Here is a 19737-nt window from a genome sequence, read left to right on the forward strand (position 1 = left end):
CCTTGGAGAAAGTCACTTTTGCAGTCCAACTGCTTTGAACACCTCTGACCTGACACTGGTCTCAACAACCCTGGGTTGCATCCTGCTAAGTTCTACTCAGACCAGATCCATTGACATGGGTGGAACTATATGTTAAGTCATGTCTGTTAGCCTCAATGGATCTACTCTGAGCAGGACTTAGATTGAATAGAATGCAGCGAACCTTTGGGGGAATTGAGTGATAACCAATCTGTGCATCAGCCACCCCTCCCTGGGAGGGAATTACCTGCGCAGAAGATCCATTGACTTAAGGTTTGGGGAACCTTCTCCCCTCCCCCCAATGTTCCTGAACTCCAAACTCACCTAGTGAAGCTGAATGGTGGAAGATTTAGGTTGGACAAAAGAAAGTGCATCTTCATTTAGTGCCTGGTTAAACTATGGAACTCACTTCCACAGGAGACAGTGATGGGCCACCAACTTGGATAGCTTTAGAAGGGGATGGGGCAAATTCACGGGAGGATTAGTCTGTCAGTGGCTTCTAGGCACTGTGAGGGCTTTGCTTTCAAATACCAGTTGCTGGAAACCGCAGGAGGAGAGAATTGCTCTTGTACTCAGGTCCCGCTTGCGGGTTTCCCATAATGGACATCTGGCCGGCCATTGTGAAAACAGGATTCTGGGCTAGGTGGTCCCCATTGGACCTTATCCAGCAAGCCTCATGATCTTAATTTGCATCAGTCCTGGCAAGCATCCCTGGCCAGGGATGATGGGAGTTGCAGCTCAGCCACCTCCAAAGGGTTTCCCCCCACCTGTTTAGCTGCTCTTTGGTGGAAGGGAGAAAACGTGGCCTGGCGCTGCCCCCCTTTTAGTCCTCCCCCTGCAGTGGCTGGCGTGTGCTTCCTCCCAGCTTTGTTGATGCCATTGCCTCTCTCCTGTCAGCCTCTTTCTTTTCCACAGATGAAGAGGAGGATGAGGAAGAAGTGTACAAAATGGCGGGCGTGATGGCACAGTGCGGGGGGCTGGGCTGCATGCTGAACCGCTTGACCGGCATCAAGGATTTCAAGCAAGGCCGACACCTCCTGACGGTGAGTCTCGCCCCCCCCCCCCATCGCTCCCTCTTTCTGTGTGTGTCTGTGCCCCTTTTCAGGTTCATCAACAAAGGACTGAATGGGAGAACCATTCAACAAGCTTTCTCACGGTCATCTGTTCGGCCATGGTGAGAACAGGGCGCTGGACCAGATGGGCAATTGGCCTGATTCAGCAGGCTCTTCTTGGGTCCTTGTATTCTTTTGCTCACAAGAGCGCTGTGGTGATCACACAGGGCCCCAGGATGTTTGACGGTCTATTGACCCTGTGCCAGTTGTTAACATTAACAAATAATCAAGTTTATTTTATAGGCATGAACAAGCTTATGGTTTCAGTTAATTTTTCTTGGCAGTTTCTTAATCTTAGTTCCTTAACTGTCCTCTTCGTTCCTAACAACTTCAAACTGATTATCCCAATTTACTATCTGACTCCACCTAACAGTTCCTCTCACTCTTTCACCACACAGCTCGACCAACCCACGGACTTATATCCTCTCTCTTCCTTCTTCAACTCCCAACTCTCAACTGACTTTCACACACTCCAACTCTAACCCTAACTCCTCCTATCAGTTTCCACTGGCCAATCACATCACACTCATTTTAACCCTTTCCTTATGACCACCTAGGAGGCAAATGCCACTAGCACTCCCCCCAATTTTCTTTATTATTTACTTCTTCATAACAATTGCACACCTCCCTTCATCCATAGATCTCAAGGCAGTTCACAGCATAAAAAAACAAGAAGAAACACCAGCCATCTGACCTGCTACCTGCCTGTCGTTCATTAGAGCCAGTGCTCTAGTGGTTAGCGTGTTTGTTGGACTGTGATTTGGGACACCAGAGTTTGGGACCCTGTGTCAGTCATGAAGTTCATTGGGGTGACCTGGAGCTGGTCCCCATCTCTTGGCTTCACCTATCCCCACAGGGTTGTTGTGAAAACAGCTCAGTGGCCGAGCCCCTCTTTTGCATTCAGAACTTCCCAGCAGCATCTCCAGGGAGGAGCTCCCTGCCTGAAACCCTGTGGAACTGCTGCCAGTCTAGACACAGCACTGAGCTAGATGGGCCAGTGGCCTGACTCTGTATAAGGCAGCTTCCTATGTCTTCACATAGAACTGTAGTGTTGGAACGGACCCAAGGGTCATCTGGTCCAATTCCCTGCAATGCAAGAATCTTGCCTACATCCACCCCTGGGGCTGCCTTGAGAACTTAAGCATCAGCCTCCCCTCCCCCCGCATTTTGACCTATAAAATCTTTAAACAGCTCAGCACCACAATACCTCCTTCCATATGAACCTACCTGAGATCATCTTCTGAGGCCCTCCTTCCTGTGCCTCCTTGAGAGGTCCGGAGGGTGGCAACACGAGAACGGGGCCTTCTCTGCAGTGGCTCCCCATCTGCAGAATGCTCTCCCCAGGGAAGTTTGCCTGGCACCTTCATTATACACCTTTAGGTGCCAGGCAAAATGTTCCTTTTTAACCAGGCCTTTGGTCGCAGTCGATTTACATCCTATGCCCTTTTAAAATGTTTTTGTGGTGTTGGGGGGGTGGCAAATGGGTGGTTGTTTTTATTTTTATTAGGTGTTTTGTGGTTTTATATCTTGATTTTATTCTGTGAACTGCCCTGAGACCCCCGGGTATAGGACGGTATATAAATTCAAATCATCATCATCATCATCTGATGCCACGAGCCGGGACAGTGATGATGAGAGGCACGACTTTGCCTTGGCTGGCATTGCCTGCAGTTCCTCCCCTTGACCAGAAGGTGGTGCAGGGAGCCAGTGCCTGATCTCCAAGGCTCCCAACAGGGAGAACCCAGAGCACCCAAGATATGCGAGCGAGCCAGGGGGGCACAAAGTGAGGAGCGGGTCCCGCATTGGCGTTGACCCTGGTCCTAAAATTTGTGGAGGCAACTTCTCACGTCTCCCCCTCCACACAGGTGCTGCTGAAACTCTTCAGCTACTGTGTCAAAGTGAAGGTTAACCGCCAGCAGCTGGTGAAGCTGGAGATGAACACTCTCAACGTCATGCTGGGGACCCTCAACCTGGTAAGGCAGAGCCTCCTGCCATCGGGAGATGGGGGGAAATACGGGGTGGCTGGGCTCCCTCTCTGTTCCCGGAGCCGCCTTCCCACTCCCTGGCCACATCAAGAGCGGTTTCCGTAATTGTTCAGCCACGCTGCCCTCCCTTACCTGTGTGTTACGCCACGCTGGCCTGGGAGTGGGAGGCTGGCACCAGTTGGGTGGCTTCTCGGAGGGTCAGGGCACGGGCTACTGTGACGCTTGTCACCACCCTTCTCGCCAGGCTCTCGTGGCTGAGCAGGAGAGCAAAGACAGCGGAGGGGCAGCTGTGGCCGAGCAGGTGCTCAGCATCATGGAGATCATCCTGGACGAGTCCAACGCCGAGCCGCTAAGTGAGGACAAGGTGAGTGTTTGCACGTGGGAGGAGTGGGGGCGAGGGGGGAGGTTTGCGGTTTCTGCATCCAGGGAGCAGATTTCATTCCTCCCCTCCCTTGATCCTCTTCCCTGTTGTTTTAGTTTTGTATGCTCCTTGCTGGCAGAGGCCTGCCTGCATAGCAGTATTTGCTTGTATTTTGCCCGTCTCTCTTCAGGAAACTCTTGAATCGCCACAGACACAGGCGGCATTGCCCAAATCGGGGATAGAGAGCCAGTGGTCCTCCAGATGTTTTTGGGCTGCAGTTCTCATCCCTGGGCTGCTGGGATTTGGGGTCCCAAGAACATCTGGAGGGTCACAGCTGGCTCCCCACTCCTGGTCTAAATGACAATTTCTTCATGGCTTTGTTGAGCAGCATACAGAGACAGGTGGAATTAGCATAGCTGTGGGTTGGAGTCGAGGGAAATTCCAGCAGGTGCCCAGGGGCCCCCACAGTCCACAGGATCCAGGAAGCTGTTCCGGGGACAAGGAGGAGGTGCAAATTACAAATACAATTGCAAGATGTGTTTGTGTCAGGACCCAAGATGTGTTTGTCTCATGCCCTCCCTGCCCCACCTCTCCATTCCAAAACCTCTTACTATTCCACTATCAGTTCCACTATTATTATTATTCCTCTGTTGGGGATCACTAATAGCTGAGAGCTGCTCTTGTCTTTCTGGGCTGGGGGTTAAGAAGGGATCTGACCCTGAGGGGGTTTTAATGGCAGTCGCAGGAAGTCTGGCATCCGTCGGCCTTCGGGTAGATTGACAGAGCTGTTCTGTTATTGGCCTTCTGGGAAAGAACTTAAGAGTGCCATTTCTCCAATGCCTGGAGGTTACTTTGTGGTGCCAGAAAACTGCTTGTGTTCCTCCCACGAGGACGTATGTTTAGGAAACGATGGAAGGATCTGCAGTGGAGAGCTTTTTCATTGACCCTGCGTGAGTGCCTGCTCTCAGGGTTCCTTCCAAAGGGGATCCTGTTCTGTCTCTGCATCCTCTGTAATTGGACCTTATAGTCACTCCCTTGAGGAGGCTATGCAGCTGCCTCTCTGTGTTGCCCTTCAAAGGGGGGTCTGGAAATCAGTGTATTCTAGCCAAATAAAAGCATACAGCATCATGCAAAGTGATAAGATTTATTGCAGTCTGCAGAAAGCATAAAATGGCCCAGAAGAATTCTCCAAATTCTGGACCCAGGGCAGTAGGTTACAAAGACATTTTATAATATTTTCCCATCCATGATTCCCTCGTGCCCAGTCCTTTCCAAGGCTCCAATTGGTCATCTGAGCACATGGACAGCTCATGAACACCTCATGCTTACTTTTAATTGGTCTAAGAAATATGCTTTTACCTACTATACAATATCATAACCGCACATTGCTTTAAAACAAAGGTATAAATCCACCCATTCTTCTGTCTCCTGCAAAATGTTGCATTTTTAGTACTCTATCATGTGGAGCATCTAGTCTTTTCAAGGCCACCTTGCCTCTCTGTTATGCAAAATGGATTAAGACTGAGAGGCCCAGCAGAGGCAGAAATACAGTTTATAATTCATTTAATGGGGCTGCAGAAAGGAAAAAAGAAAATAGTTTTCCCTTTGGAGGTGAGAAACAACTGAAATTTATTTCTCAGTTCTACACGAGGACAACATTTTGATAAGTGTGAGGAGCAATTACATTAGACCTAAGTATAAAAACAAACCCATCTCTGCCAGCTAGTGTGTCTGCTTTCTTTCACTATTAATTAGCGAGCGAACGTGGCTGCAGGCTAGTTGACCTTCTTGCAATCTTTCAACACCTGGCAATATTAGAATCATTTTGCAAAGCAAGCCAGCTTCTTATATGTGGGAAGAAACATAGGGCTTATATTTTCAATAAAAAGTAAAAAAAAGCATGAAGAAACAAAGGGTTATTGGGGCTCCTCTGGAAGGAAGGCGGCGAGCCAACCTTTAGATAAATGAGAGCGATTGGAAGACATGTTCAGAACACAGAGGTCCAATAGTTCTTGACCTTCCCTTTGACCATACAGTGGTACCTCAGGTTAAGTACTTAATTCGTTCCGGGGGTCTGTTCTTAACCTGAAACTGTTCTTAACCTGAAGCACCACTTTAGCTAATGGGGCCTCCCGCTGCGGCTGCGCCGCCGGAGCACGATTTCTGTTCTCATCCTGAAGCAAAGTTCTCAACCCGAGGTAATATTTCTGGGTTAGCGAAGTCTGTAACCTGAAGCATCTGTAACCTGAAGCGTATGTAACCCGAGGTACCACTGTACTAGCACGGTCAGTAGCAGGGGTTAGAAACTAGACGTTCCCTGGGTCAGAGCTGACCCTCTGGAGCAGGCGCACTTACGGCATAGCGGGGTTGAGCCGTGGACCCACCCCTCCCTTCTCAGAGTTAGCCCTGAGGGGATATTGCTGGCTGACCAGGGTCTTCAGGTCACAATAGCTGGGCCTGACCAGCCTCTGACCCTCTTCAGCAGCACTCAAGGGTGTTGAACTGTATCTTGCCATGAGCTGAAGGACAGCCAGGAACTCCCTAGCGAGGCTGGAGGTTTGGCTCCCCCCCCCCCAAATGATGCCGTAGAGATACTAGGCCTTCTCTTGTTGCCTGCCTAAGTGGGATTTTTTTCTTTTCAGCCTGCTGTGTTCATTGGAACACGTGTTTTGTTGCTAATAAATTGGTTTCAGGGAACGTTTCTGACAGAGACTTGATGGTGAATCATCCAAATGAATCTAGGACAGGACAAAAAGCCTAAGAGAGTTGGCTTTGCCAGATCAGGGAGTGGTCAAGGGGGTTATCGGAGGGGTGTTGTCCTGAAGGCGTTGAGAATAGAGGGAGAGCAGCAGAAACAGAGGAAGAGGGAATTTGCAGAGAGCAGCGAGGTCAAGAGATTGCGGGAGCCAGATTTGAGAAGCTGCCCTGTAAATGAGGTGTGGGGCAGGGAGAAGGGTGTCTGTCCCAAGGCAGATAGACTCCAGGTGTCTTGACTGACAGGCCATTTCCCCCTCCGCAGGGCAACCTCCTCCTCACGGGAGACAAGGACCAGCTGGTGATGCTGCTGGACCAGATCAACAGCACCTTCGTCCGCTCCAACCCTAGCGTCCTGCAGGGCCTACTCCGCATCATCCCTTACCTGTCCTTTGGGGAGATGGAGAAGATGCAGATCCTGGTTGACCGCTTCAAGCCCTACTGCAGCTTCGACAAGTATGCCTCCCTGGGAACCCTGAACCGAACTCTCCTGCCCTCTCCTGTTCCTCGAGTTTTTTAAGTGTGCAAAATAAATCGGGGTGCTGCTGGTTTGCAAGGGCTCTGCTTGTCAGAGGTGCACCTCTGCTTAATCTCTGGTTCCAGGCTGGCCTCAAAGCTCCCAAGACTCTGCGCAGCCTAGCACAGAATCCCCCCAACCGGGCGCCCTTCAGATAATTTGGACTATGCCATCCAGGCTGGGGTGGGGGGGGCATTGTAGCCCCAAACTCTGAAGGGGCACCAGGCTGGTCTTAAACAGTTGGGTTGTATACAGGAGTCTCTGTATGTTACACACAAAAAGGTGTGTTTTGTGCATTATACAAAGATAGGAAATGTGCTTAATTTTGACTTCCTCTACTTGTCATTAAGGGTGGGCGAGGGCATTGAAGCCCCTCCCCAAAACCACTGGATATCTTTGCATAATTTCAAGCATAGCTTCACCCTCTTGAGAACTAGAAACTTGGCACCCCTCCCTCCTTTTTGACAAAAGCCAATGCTCTCAGGAGTCTGAATGATTGCACTAGTTGTATCACTATGGTTCTCCAGTGTCCTTTTGTTGTGCTTTTAATGCACATTTCGTGGGTATTGCAACAATTAATGCTAGAAAACAGTGAGCAAAAAACTATTTCAGTTTCCTATTAATATTTTACTCACTTTGAGTTGCTTTGGGTTGCCTCTCGGACCAACAAGTGGCATAGAAATAAACAGGGGCGAGAGTCCTTTTTACAAGCTCAGCTCTGCAAAAAGCAGCCCCAGAGGCTAGACTCAGAGGGTGCAGATGGCTTCTGCTTCTGTCCCCAAGAAATGATGCGACTTAGCTTTAGAGTGGTACCTCGGGTTAAGTACTTAATTCGTTCTGGAGGTCCGTTCTTAACCTGAAACTCTTCTTAACCTGAAGCACCACTTTAACTAATGGGGCCTGCCGCTGCGCCGCCAGCACGCGATTTCTGTTCACATCCTGAAGCAAAGTTCTTAACCCGAGGTACTATTTCTGGGTCAGCGGAGTCTGTAGCCTGAAGCGTATGTAACCTGAAGCGTATGTAACCCGAGGTACCACTGTATTTAGAGTGGAGAATCTGAGCCCGGATTGGCCCCCTGACAGCCTTTGTGAGTCCCTTGCCTCTTTTCTCCCCCAGGTACGATGAGGAGCACAGCGGGGATGACAAGGTCTTCCTGGACTGTTTCTGCAAAATAGCAGCTGGCATCAAGAACAACACTAATGGGCACCTCCTGAAAGACCTCATCCTCCAGAGGGGGATCACACAAAACGCCCTCGACTACATGAAGAAGCACATCCCCAGTGCCAAGAAGTGAGAGTCGTGAGGGAGGATGGAGGCGATTTGTGGATGGCAGTTCACTGGGACGAGCCTCCTATGCGTTGGGGCATTGCCCTTTCCTTGGGGGTGGCCTGAGTGTGCCCAGTTTGCTGCTCCCTTGCAGAGCTAATGTGAGGAAAGAAAATCCCAAGCTTTGCATTCCTTTAAGAAAGCAAAATATTGGGGTTTAGGTGGCAGGGAAATTTCTCAGCCTTGAGGCCACGGAGAACTGCTGTTGCCAGTCAGAGCAGAGAACACTGGGCTAGGTGGACCCGGTTCTGGATAAGGCAGCACTAAAGGTTACCTGGGCCCTTAACAGCTTCTTGGACCCTTGACACTCTGTGTTGGCTCCCAGGGAAGCAACTGCAGGTCTCTGTCTCACCCGCCACCCCTGGCCAAGTCATTTTCTTGGGGTGTTTGGAGCTCAGCTACATGAAGCATGATTTCGGGCAAAAGGACACCACTGTGGAAATTGAGGTGGTTCATTCTTTTTGGGAGTATCTGAATTGCCTTAATTTGGGGAGCGGGTGGCATGAGTGTGTGAGCCACACAGTGGGGCTGGGGTGGAGTAATCCAGGTCTTGATGCTGATATTGACAGCTGCTTTTCAAACGCTTTCTCTCTTCCAATCTTCTCTCCGCAGTTTGGATGCCGATGTGTGGAAGAAATTCCTCTCCCGGCCGGCCCTTCCTTTCATCCTCCGGCTGCTCCGAGGTCTCGCCACGCAGCACCCCCCAACACAGGTGAAAGAGATGTCTTCTACCCCTCCCTTGGCCCGTGAATCTAATCTGGTCTCCATGTACATCAGGTTTAGGCATATACATGGTGCCTGATCCTAGGGGCTGATTCCAGGCACAGCTGCCTTCTCCTAAGTGTGAGACAAAGGCAAAGGGCTCTTTAAGCCCAGCCCCTACAGAGGCATGTTGGACCTCAGGTGTGGGTGTGTGGGTGTTGCTTGTGCCTAGGGTGGGAATGATCCAGCAATAATGGAGCTACATCAGTTCATCAAAGGGGTAGAAGGAAAACATCCCAAAGTGTGCTGCAGAACAGTGGATCCCAAATGGTGGTCCGCGAGTGTCATTCGGATGCATTGCAGTGTGTCTTGGAATTCTAATTGTAATACAGTAAGATTGTACAGTGGTACCTCGGGTTAAGTACTTAATTCATTCCGGAGGTCTGTACTTAACCTGAAACTGTTCTTAACCTGAAGCACCACTTTAGCTAATGGGGCCTCCTGCTGCCGCTGCGCCGCCAGAGCACGATTTCTGTTCTCATCCTGAAGCAAAGTTCTTAACCTGAAGCACTATTTCTGGGTTAGCGGAGTCTGTAACCTGAAGCGTATGTAACCCGAGGTACCACTGTATTGCAGGGGGTTGGTCTCCGGGACCCTTCCAATTCTGTGATTCTAGCAGTACAATATATATGAAATAAAAGCAGCAACACTACAATTGAACATCACACAGCCACTAGTGCAGTACACTGCAGTTACTACAACAGGCAGAAGAAAACAATTGTCTGGTCCGCCAAGATCCTCAGCAGTTTTCAGGTGGTCGGGCAGGGGGCAGAAGTTTGGGAACTTCTGCTTTAGAATAGTCTTCTTCTGGTAAACGAGATGCTCTTGAAGAAGAGTGATATGGTTTTGAAAGGGGAAAATTTGAAGTGTTCCATTGGTGCTTCTACAAGGTGTTTCAGGGGCTTCTGCCACATTCCTGTCTATCTTGGCTGGTGTAACTGGAACGCTCTGTATGTCATATGCAAACTTACGCCAGTTTCATCGATCCATTACTTGGTTGCTTAAAATTCACTTTGCTCTTGAACTTCAGTGGTAATTGGATAGTATCCCTGGAGGTCTGGGTGCCTTTTTGTACTATACTGCGCTTGAAAGACAGACAATTTTTTAAGAGCAAAGCTGTATCTGGTGTAGAGGGGGGAAGAGCATAGGAGATTTCCTTTTCAGGTTCCACAGCTCAGGGCCAAGGCTGACTCCTCCTCCTGTCCTCTTTCCCGCTGCGTTAACGTCTGCTCCCCGAACAGGTGCTCATTGGGACCGACTCGATCACGAACCTGCACAAGCTGGAGCAAGTCTCCAGTGACGAAGGGATTGGGACGCTGGCCGAGAATCTCCTGGAGGCCCTGCGGGAGCACCCAGAGGTAAACAAGAAGATTGACGCCGCCCGGAGAGAGACGCGAGCGGAGAAGAAGCGCATGGCCATGGCGATGCGCCAGAAAGCATTGGGCACCCTTGGCATGACGGTAAGAGCATAAGCAGAGGCAGCTGCATTAGGCCTGGTACCCATCTAGCAGAGCATCCTTTTCTCACAATGACCAGCCAGATTCCATGATAGGGAGCTGGTATTCAGAAACATTACTGCCTCCAACTTTGGAGGCCAAGCATAGCCATTGTGGCTGACAGCCATCCGAAACCCTCTCCTTTGTCTAATCCTCTCTTCAAGCCATTTAAGTTGGTGGCCATCACTGTCTCCTGTGGGAGAGAGTTCCACAGTTTAACTCTGCACAGCATGAAGAAGTCCTTTCTTTAATCTCTCCTGAGTCTTCCAACGTTCAGCTCCATTGGATGCCCACGAGTTCTAGCAATGGCTGGCTCTTTGGGTGGTGCCATTTAATCCAGCCGGACCAGTGGCTGTTCAGGTCCCACTTGTTAGGGGAGAATTAAGCGGAGAGGCAGGAGGGCAACCCAGTTCTAGCCAAGGGAAACCGCGGTTGTTTTATCACGGCCATAGCAGCAACCATAAGGTCAAGGACACATTTTCAAATGCGAAACTTACCATGCCTTGTGATGGCCCTCTTCCTCCAACCCACACGGCCAGTTTTCATTCTCTCCCCCCTCCAACCCTGCTTTTCTCCTCGACAACCTTGCTGTGCTGGATCTTTCAGACCAACGAGAAGGGCCAGGTGGTGACAAAGACATCGCTGCTGAAGCAGATGGAGGAGCTGATCGAGGAGCCGGGCCTCACCTGCTGCATCTGCAGGGAGGGCTACAAGTTCCAGGTAGACCTTGGGGGTGAAGTGGGGAGTCAGAGACTGGCAATTTTCACCCAGTCACACTGTTTCATGCAGGCACCTGTGTCTACATATGCACATTTCATTGCAGCCGTATTTCCAAGGTGCTGGGCAGCTGAGCAACATCCATAGTCGTGCAGGTGTACACTGAATTGCTGGGTGTTGGACCAGATGACCCTTTGGGGCCATTCCAAGTCTATAATTCTGTGACTCTCTACCAGAGGTTCCCAAACTCATTTGCCCTACAGCCTCCTTTTCAGGAAAAAAAAAAATCTCAGTGCCCCCCTAGAAATCTGCCTTCTTTAAGTGAACAAACAGAAAGCTGCGGTGACAAATTTGCGTTCTTTTATGTATCTCTATTTCTACCTATGTGCTACAACATGGTAAAGAAAGATGTTGTTGTAGATAAGACATGCTGAAGCTTGAAATTATAAAATTGTTTATTAAAATCAACTATGGCCACATTCACATCACACACAGAATATTTAGATAACAAAGGATAATATTAAAATGAAAATTACAAGTAACGTTAAAAATGATCCTAGTGAGAAAGATGAACCGGGGTGGATCTAGACACAGGTTAAAAACACTATAAATAAGTCAGAAATTCAATCGTTACAATGAAAGAAAAATAAAGCCTATGTAAAAATGCATATAAATTCCTATTTGCTCTCTGGTGTTGCATGCTTATAATGCATTCAAAATGTATTATTGTGATGAATGTGGCCGGGTCCCTGGTGCAGCACAAGCTGCAACCCACTTCCTGGGCCTGAGTGAAGCTGAAAAGGGTTCACCCATGCCCGGGAAAACCCCTCTCCTCCAGTACGATTGTCAGATCCAGGGGAAACACTGTTGTCATCCCGCAGCAGTGCCTAGCCTGATGGGAAGTGCCATTCCACAGCAGATGAAACATGTACGAATGGGTTTTTCAAAACGTTCTTCTTTTTTGAGAGCCAGTGTGGTGTAGTGGTTAAGAGCGGTAGTCTCGTAATCTGGTGAACCGGGTTCGCATCCCCGCTCCTCCACATTCAGCTGCTGGGTGACCTTGGGCCAGTCACACTTCTCTGAAGTCTCTCAGCCCCACTCACCTCACAGAGTGTTTGTTGGGGGGGAGGAAGGGAAAGGAGAATGTTAGCCGCTTTGAGACTCCTTAGGGTAGTGATAAAGCGGGATATCAAATCCAAACTCTTCTTCTTCTTCTTCTGCTTCCACTGCCCTCTTATTTTTATTCACTGCCCCCCAATTGCACCCAAGGCTACTACTCCCCCCCCCGATTGTTCCAGCTCCCCCCCCCCAGGGGGATGGATCGCTCGCTTTGTGAAACACTGCTCTATAGACTTCCAAGGCCAAAGAGAAAACGGCAGTTGTTTCTGTGCAGCTTTTCCCCATTTGAAGCTTGGTGCCTTGGGTTTTCCGCCGCAGCTTCTGTTTTCTCCCCACAGCCGACCAAGGTCCTGGGCATCTACACCTTCACCAAGCGAGTCGCCCTGGAGGAGTTTGAGAACAAGCCTCGGAAGCAGCAGGGCTACAGCACCGTTTCGCACTTTAACATTGTCCACTACGACTGTCACCTGGCAGCTGTGAGGTGGGTCTGAGTTTCCCTCTGGGCCTGAGATCTCCTTTGCATCTTGGCCGCAAAGCCATGCCTGATCTGCTGGGGGTTCGGTTTAGCCTGGGGAAGAATCCCATCAGCTGCAGCTTTGGTAATGAGCTAACCAACAATACTTTAAGGAAGTCACTAGTTGGTAAGCTCCAGGGTTTGTGGTGTGTGTGTGTGTAAAATATTTAAGTCTTCTGGACTGAAGTAGTCACCAGCTCTGCTCTGCAGGGAAGAAGTTGGCAGGGAAAGGGACTTTCCCTGACTGATAATGACCTTGCTTTTACTCCTGCAGGTTGGCACGTGGGCGCGAGGAATGGGAGAGTGCAGCCCTGCAGAATGCCAACACCAAATGCAACGGCCTCTTGCCGGTGTGGGGGCCCCATGTCCCAGAATCGGCCTTTGCCACCTGCTTAGCCAGGTGAGTCTGAGGAGCAGCCCTTTTGCCCGCTGTTCTGTCGGGGTCGGCAGTCTCTTGCTGCAAGTGCCCTCTTCCCACCAGCTTGTAGGGGAAGAGGGCCTGATTTCTTGGACTGTACCATCTTAACACAACCTTTTCAGAACTATATCTGTATTTTGCCCTTTCCTTAACCCTCCAACTACTCTTGGAAAGCCAAGAGGCTTTCCTGGGCCTCTTGTGAGATCTGCAGCCTAACCTGGTGTTGGTTTCCTTCCCGTAGGCACAACACCTACCTTCAAGAGTGCACGGGGCAGCGGGAGCCCACCTACCAGCTCAATGTGCATGACACCAAGCTGCTGTTCCTCCGGTTCGCCATGGAGCAGTCATTCAGCGTGGACACGGGCGGCGGAGGGCGGGAGAGCAACGTCCACCTCATCCCCTACATCATTCACACGGTGCTTTATGTCCTTAACACGTCAGTACCTTTTATCTGTCTTGTCTCTCTCTCTCTGTGTGTCTGTGCATTTGTTCCCTGAGCCATTCTCCCTTGGTGGAGCAGGGCGTTGTGAGACGGGTTGCTGCTTTGGATTGCTCTGCAGATGGAGCAATAGATTTCAAGGTTTTGTTGCTCACCCCTCCCAAAGGAAGTAGGGACGCGGGTGGCGCTGTGGTCTAAACCACAGAGCCTAGGGCTTGTCGATCAGAAGGTCGGCGGTTTGAATCCCCGCGACGGAGTGAGCTCCCGTTGCTCGGTCCCTGCTCCTGCCAGCCTAGCAGTTTGAAAGCGTGCTAGTGCAAGTAGATAAATAGGTAGCGCTCCAGCGGGAAGGTAAAAGGCATTTCCATGCGCTGCTCTGGTTCACCAGAAGCAGCTTAGTCATGCTGGCCACATGACCTGGAAGCTGTACACCAGCTCCCTCGGCCAATAAAGCGAGAGGAGCACCGCAACCCCAGAGTCGGCCACGACTGGACCTAACGGTCAGGGGTACCTTTACCTTTACCTCCCGAAGCAAGCTTAGCGGCCTGCACTGGCCTGAGCCCTGTCTGTGGATCAGGCTGGAAGGAGTGACCCATCCGGGAATACTGTCCATCCGCTGAGGAGAAGACACCTTCAGATTAAATCCTGTGGTCCTTCCTGTAGTGTGATCCTTGTGTAGTTTGGGTATATAGGCTTCTCTACAAAGGGTAGGACTCGAATCTGGTGCCCTGTTTCTGGCCCCACCCCATGCCACTGGCACGTAGCCTCTGCGAGTTTGCCCAGAAAGGAATGTGGCTGTGAGGTCGAAAACAGTTCGCCACCCCTGTTCTTTGGCGCGATGTTGATGTATGTGCCTAAACTCCTTCGGGGAGTGGGGTCCAGAGCTCATTGTGAGAATGAATGGTTTGCGTGCCTGAGATCCCAGTCATTCAGGGCTGGGGATTGGAGAGGTCTTGGGAGAGCTGCTGGTCAGGAGCAGGGCCAGCCCAAGACATGTTGGCACCTGAGGCGAGCCAAAAAATGGCAGGTGTCCCATCAGGAAAGAAGGGGTGAATGAATGAAGATCTTCTTCAGGAACAAGGTGGGGGGGCAGGGGGAGGAGACCAGTAATGCCTTCTATTGGCAGAGAGGTCGCTGTGGCGGTACTGCAACTATTGCTGCCACTGCAGCAGCAGCGAGTAATGCATTCGTTGCAGGCTGGATCTGTTGCCCCTGTGGATCTTGCTGCCCAAGGCTGTCACTTCACTTTGCCTTAGGGGTGGATCGGTCCTGGGGAAGAGACTATGCCAGGAGTCGGCAAGGTTTACCTCGGCTGGGCCAGTTCACTCCAGCGGAGATGCCTCCATGGGCCGGATCGCGTGTGCGCACCCGTGATTTCTGGCATCTGCGCAGACGCAATTTCCGGCGCTACATAAGCAAGTCCCCGTGCCATGCTGGTTTAGCGCAGCGTGCAAGGACTTGCTGAGCGGGTGGTACGGTTCGGTGGTGGCTCGTGGGCCGGTTAAATGACTCCCATGGGCCGCTTGTGACCCGTGGGCCTTAGGTTGCTGACCCCTGGAGTATGCTAAGGGGACCTGTGTTCAGGTGTTGATACATATGAAGGTGGATCTTGGCTTAGCCTGTGAAATGAAATGATGTCTGGTTGGATGGGGGAAGGCAAGCTCATTAGCTTGGTGCATCTCAGCCCTGGTGTCAGTTCTTGACACTGGAGGGAGAGCCTCAACAATATATTGTTGGGTAGTCTAGTCCTTGTGGGAGGCCGCTGTGCTACAGACTTCTGGTAGACCAATTTGAGAACAGGATGCTGGACGGACTAATCTGGCAAGCTCTTCTTAGGTCGAAGGGTTTCTTCCCCCTGCTGTTCAAAGTGCATCGCTTCTGTCTCTGCTTGACTTCCAGAACACGAGCGACCTCTCGAGAAGAGAAGAACCTGCAGAGCTTCCTGGAGCACCCAAAGGAGAAGTGGGTGGAGAGTGCCTTCGAGGTGGACGGGCCCCATTATTACATCGTCATGGCGCTTCACATCCTGCCCCCGGAGAGGTGGAAGGCGATGCGCATCGACATTCTCAAGCGGCTGCTGGTGATCTCACACGCTCGGGTGGTGTCGCCAGGGGGAGCAAGCAGGTATGCGGCTGTCCACACCCATCCACACACCCCTTTTCCTCTCCTCTCTCTGTGCTGCAGAGAAAACAGCTGGTTCCTTCCCTTCCCACCCCCAGAGAATGGGTTACCTATGGGGTTACAAAGGCAGGCTCATTGGATTGGGACCCTTGGATATGACTTGGCTACACAGCCTTTGCCTTCTGCATTAGACTCTGAGGCTGATGTGGAGTTACAGTCTGAAACATCTGGAGGGCACCTGGCTGGCAAAGGCTGGTTTTGATGATCAAACAAAATGCTCTTCTGCTTAAAAATCAGCATCTTTTTTTTTTTTTTAAAAAAGCTGAATTTCCAATAGTTCCTGGAAGAGTCGAGAACAACACGCAAGGTTTTGATGGATGCTGTTGGATACTCTCTTTCCCTATGTTGGTTCAGGTCTCGGCGCCCTCTTCAGGCACACAGGAGAATTAGATGTAGTTGACATTGACTCTAAGTGAGCTGGGCCTGCTGAAAATCCCTGGAGGAGCTTGACCTCTTCTCCTTCCTCCTCTTTGTCTGGGCCACAGAGCTGTTTCTGTTTTGCCTGCATTAAGTATGTGGCTCAGTGCCTCCCCACACCCGGTTGCATTCTGATATATATATATATATATAAGGCATCAGTAAAACAAAACGAATTCTATATATAAACCTGAGTAGCATACAAAACAATTTAAAATGCTAGACCTGCTCAGAGTAGACCCATTGAACTTGATTGGATACAACTTTCAGAGCCTAGGAAAGCTTGGCTAAACTTAATAGGGTGGTCTACAGCTAAGTTCTACTCAAGCGTAGATGCAGTGAAATGACTCTAAATTAGTCACGTCCATTGATTTCAGCAGGTTGGCTCTGAGTAGGCTTAGCACTAGATAGATTTTGAGGGGCATGTAAAGGTCACTGCTGTCCCTGTCTCACAAATTACTCAAGGGAGGACACTGCAGGGGACGGGTGCTGTCACCAAGAAGGCCCAAGGGGTGACCCTCTGGTCATTTGAAATGGCTCCAGGCTTTCCGTGTCCTCTGCCTCTGATCTCTTGTCCGTAAGAGGGAGAAAAGATGTGCTGTGTGTCCCTTGAACTCAGGGCCTAATCCTTTGGACCATGCCATGGCTGGATCAGCTGTGTTACAGGAGAGTAAACTGGGGTGCGTGTCTTTGGAGGAGACTCTGCCGGCCCCTTCGCTTGAAGTGTTTCCTTGCAGCTTCCTGAGAGCAGGTGTTCAGGGGTCATGATGGAAGGGCGTGCATTTTGGATGCTCTGTAATATGCGCCCGAGTGGTCTTGTAACCTTCGGGGAGGGGCTGCAGACTCCGGCATCGATTGGCTCTGCACATTTCCTGCTGCTGTAAGGGAAATCTGCCATTTGATTCATGCCTGTTCTGGGGAAGTAGCTTTAGCCTCCCAGGGGAAGCACTTTCCTCAGGGACCGGCAGCCTGCAGTTCTCAAGCAGCCCAAGGCCTCGGAGCCCTGACAGAAGCAGAGGCAGTTTGATGGCACCTCTCGCTTTGTAGCATTGACCTGCCCTTCACAAACGTTCTGAGAGTGGAGCCGGGAATCCCCTTTCAACATGGCTGTGGTGATTTAGGGGGCAGGGGATGCTTAACTACATGGTCTTAAGTCCTGGAGAAAATGCTTTCCCCCCTCTTTTGGGGGGGGGGATGGAAACAAGATGTCAGGAATTTCAGCAACAGTGCCAGGCCCCACGTTGCACAACACTTTGCAGTTGTGCCTGCGGCCGTAGTTGTAAATCGTTTTGCTGAGGAGAACAGTGGAGCGTCCCCGTCTCTCTGTGTGTTCCTTCCCTCCCTCCCTCCCTCCAGCGCCTGGCTGAGCTTGCCCCACGCATTTTCCCACATGTATTATGGATGGGATTCTGGCTGTCGCCACAGCCGGGGCTATTCATCAGCTGAGCTTCAGGCAGCAAAGAAAAGTGTAGCAATTAACTGCGAGGCTTGATCTTATTTTCCTAACAGGCTAACGGATAAAGCAGTGAAGGACTACTCTGCCTATCGCTCCGGCCTCCTCTTCTGGGCCCTCGTTGATCTCATTTACAACATGTTCAAAGTAAGCGAGCTTGGAATGAACTTGGTGCGTTTCTTCTTCTTTTAGCAACGCTCCTCAAACCAGTGGCCTGCTTTTTTCTAGGGGGCCGGCACCATCTGTCGTGCGCAGCTCCCAGGCTGAGGAATGTTGGGAAAATCCTAGTTCAGGGTGATCTAAATGCTGAACCAAGACATTTTACATCAGTGTTCCAGGTTCTTTCGCTCTCCCCAGTTTCCACAACTTTTATCAGTTCTGGAGAGGTGCAGCATGTACCACCCATCTTCTTAAAGTCTCAGTAGACGAGATTATTGGCATCCTCTGAATAAGAACAAAAGAAGACCACAGCAAAGGGACTCCCAGTTCTCCTGTTGCCAACTGCAGATAGCCAGATGCTCCCTGGAAGAGCCCACAAGACAACAGCCTTTCTCCAGGAGCTGGCATTCAAAGGAATACTGCTCTTGAAGCTGGAGGATCTATCTAGGCATTATTGACATAACTTCTTGACAGGCCCTTCTTTCAAAAGGGTTTTTCCCCGCCTTAGGTCCGATTCCCCATTTTAAAGCCGTGTTTGCCTGCTTCCTCTTTGTCCTCCATGCTCAAGCTTCTAACCCTCCCTTCTCCTCCTCTTTCCCATCCAGAAGGTGCCTACGAGTAACACAGAGGGGGGCTGGTCCTACTCTCTGGCAGAATACATCCGCCACAATGACATGCCCATCTACGAGGCCGCAGACAAGGCTCTGAAGACTTTCCAGGAGGAGTTTATGCCTGTGGAGACCTTTTCAGAATTTCTGGACGTGGCTGGTTAGTTGCTCCGGAAAGCTCTACGCGTGTTTTATAATAACGCTGTATACTGACATGCAGCCTTTGAGTGATGGGAACTGATTCAGATGTAACCGAGATGTTTCCCACAGGGATAAAAACTCCAGTGAACGTGTTCACGTGGGTAGCAGGGTTGGGAAAGGCTTGAGGAGCCTCTGCCAGTCAAGAATACAATTTGCTGGGTTAGATGGGTCAGCACTGACTTGGTATAAAACAGCTTCCTGTGTATTCTGCATCTTGTGAACCAAAAGTGATTTGGATAGTATTAGCAGTGGGTAAGTGAGCAAGACAGTGAACTGCAGACCTTTCCTGTGGGTCAGCAGTTTGGCTACTAGCTATTCCTGCCTCCTTGGTTTTGGGGACTGAAGCTGTTAAAGTGTGAGGGGGAGGCACCAATCTTCTCCATTAGTTCCTATCCTCCCCTGCCTCTTCACTTGCTTGCCTGAATTGGTGGCAAAGGGAGATGCTTCTAGGAATTGGTTTGCTGAATGTGCACAGCTGACGTGCCCTTTCCTGGTTTCAGGACTGTTGTCAGAAATCAGCGATCCCGATGGCTTCCTCAAGGATCTCCTCAACTCCATCCCCTGAGCCCTGAGTGGCTACATGAAGAGACCACAATCAGCTTGCCTCCCTGCTGTTCCTCTGTATCCTGCCCAACCAGCCCGCAAAGAATGTTGCAGTTACTTTATCTCCAAGCCCCTTGTCTCTCCCCCCCCACCTCGCCCCCTGCCTTGACCCCAATCTTGGAGTGATGTTGGATTTTCAGCTTGTTTTCTCCCCTGTCCACCACCGCCGGTCCACCCCTGTGCTTCTCAATGTTCTGCCTTGCGTGCTCCGAGCCAGTGAAGGAACGTGCAAGGACTTGAATAACCCAAGCCGGCCCCAGTCAGTTCTACTGCTTCTTTGTGTGTGTGACCATTTTACCAGTCAATAAATAAGTTAAATACAACCCTGGTGGGAATGAGTTTTGCCTGCTTTGTGTTTACCGCTTCCTAAGGGTTGGTTTTCCTGCTATCTGTTCATTGGAAATCTTGATGTACTGACCCATAGAAAAGTGTCTGTACAAAATATTTTTGCTTTACGCAAACTGTAGCTCTTGTGGTTTAACATTTTTAGTGCATGCATGTGCAGAGGAGTGTTCTGTTGTCGCCCCCTGGGACGTTCCACGGTCCTCTGCCGGACCCCTGGAAGTCGCCAGGTCA

The 19737-nt window shown here is 50.5% G+C and overlaps 1 protein-coding gene across 1 annotated transcript in view; it reads left to right on the forward strand.

Annotated features, from left to right (window-relative positions):
* Nucleotides 1–19484, forward strand: part of UBR4 (ubiquitin protein ligase E3 component n-recognin 4) — a 139148-nt gene extending 119664 nt beyond the window's left edge. The window contains exons 93-107 of the mRNA XM_083628333.1: nucleotides 934–1061; nucleotides 2996–3103; nucleotides 3360–3479; nucleotides 6496–6686; nucleotides 7865–8038; nucleotides 8687–8786; nucleotides 10078–10296; nucleotides 10939–11052; nucleotides 12507–12649; nucleotides 12957–13082; nucleotides 13342–13536; nucleotides 15439–15663; nucleotides 17647–17737; nucleotides 18355–18517; nucleotides 19059–19484. Of these exons, the coding sequence (XP_083484459.1) occupies nucleotides 934–1061; nucleotides 2996–3103; nucleotides 3360–3479; nucleotides 6496–6686; nucleotides 7865–8038; nucleotides 8687–8786; nucleotides 10078–10296; nucleotides 10939–11052; nucleotides 12507–12649; nucleotides 12957–13082; nucleotides 13342–13536; nucleotides 15439–15663; nucleotides 17647–17737; nucleotides 18355–18517; nucleotides 19059–19123 (2162 nt within the window). The 3' untranslated portion in view covers nucleotides 19124–19484. The remainder of the gene's footprint in view (nucleotides 1–933; nucleotides 1062–2995; nucleotides 3104–3359; nucleotides 3480–6495; nucleotides 6687–7864; nucleotides 8039–8686; nucleotides 8787–10077; nucleotides 10297–10938; nucleotides 11053–12506; nucleotides 12650–12956; nucleotides 13083–13341; nucleotides 13537–15438; nucleotides 15664–17646; nucleotides 17738–18354; nucleotides 18518–19058) is intronic.
* Nucleotides 19485–19737: the final 253 nt, after the last annotated feature.

The sequence above is a fragment of the Podarcis filfolensis genome (genome assembly GCF_964270895.1).
Source record: "Podarcis filfolensis genome assembly, chromosome: 8".
NCBI lineage: Eukaryota > Metazoa > Chordata > Lepidosauria > Squamata > Lacertidae > Podarcis > Podarcis filfolensis.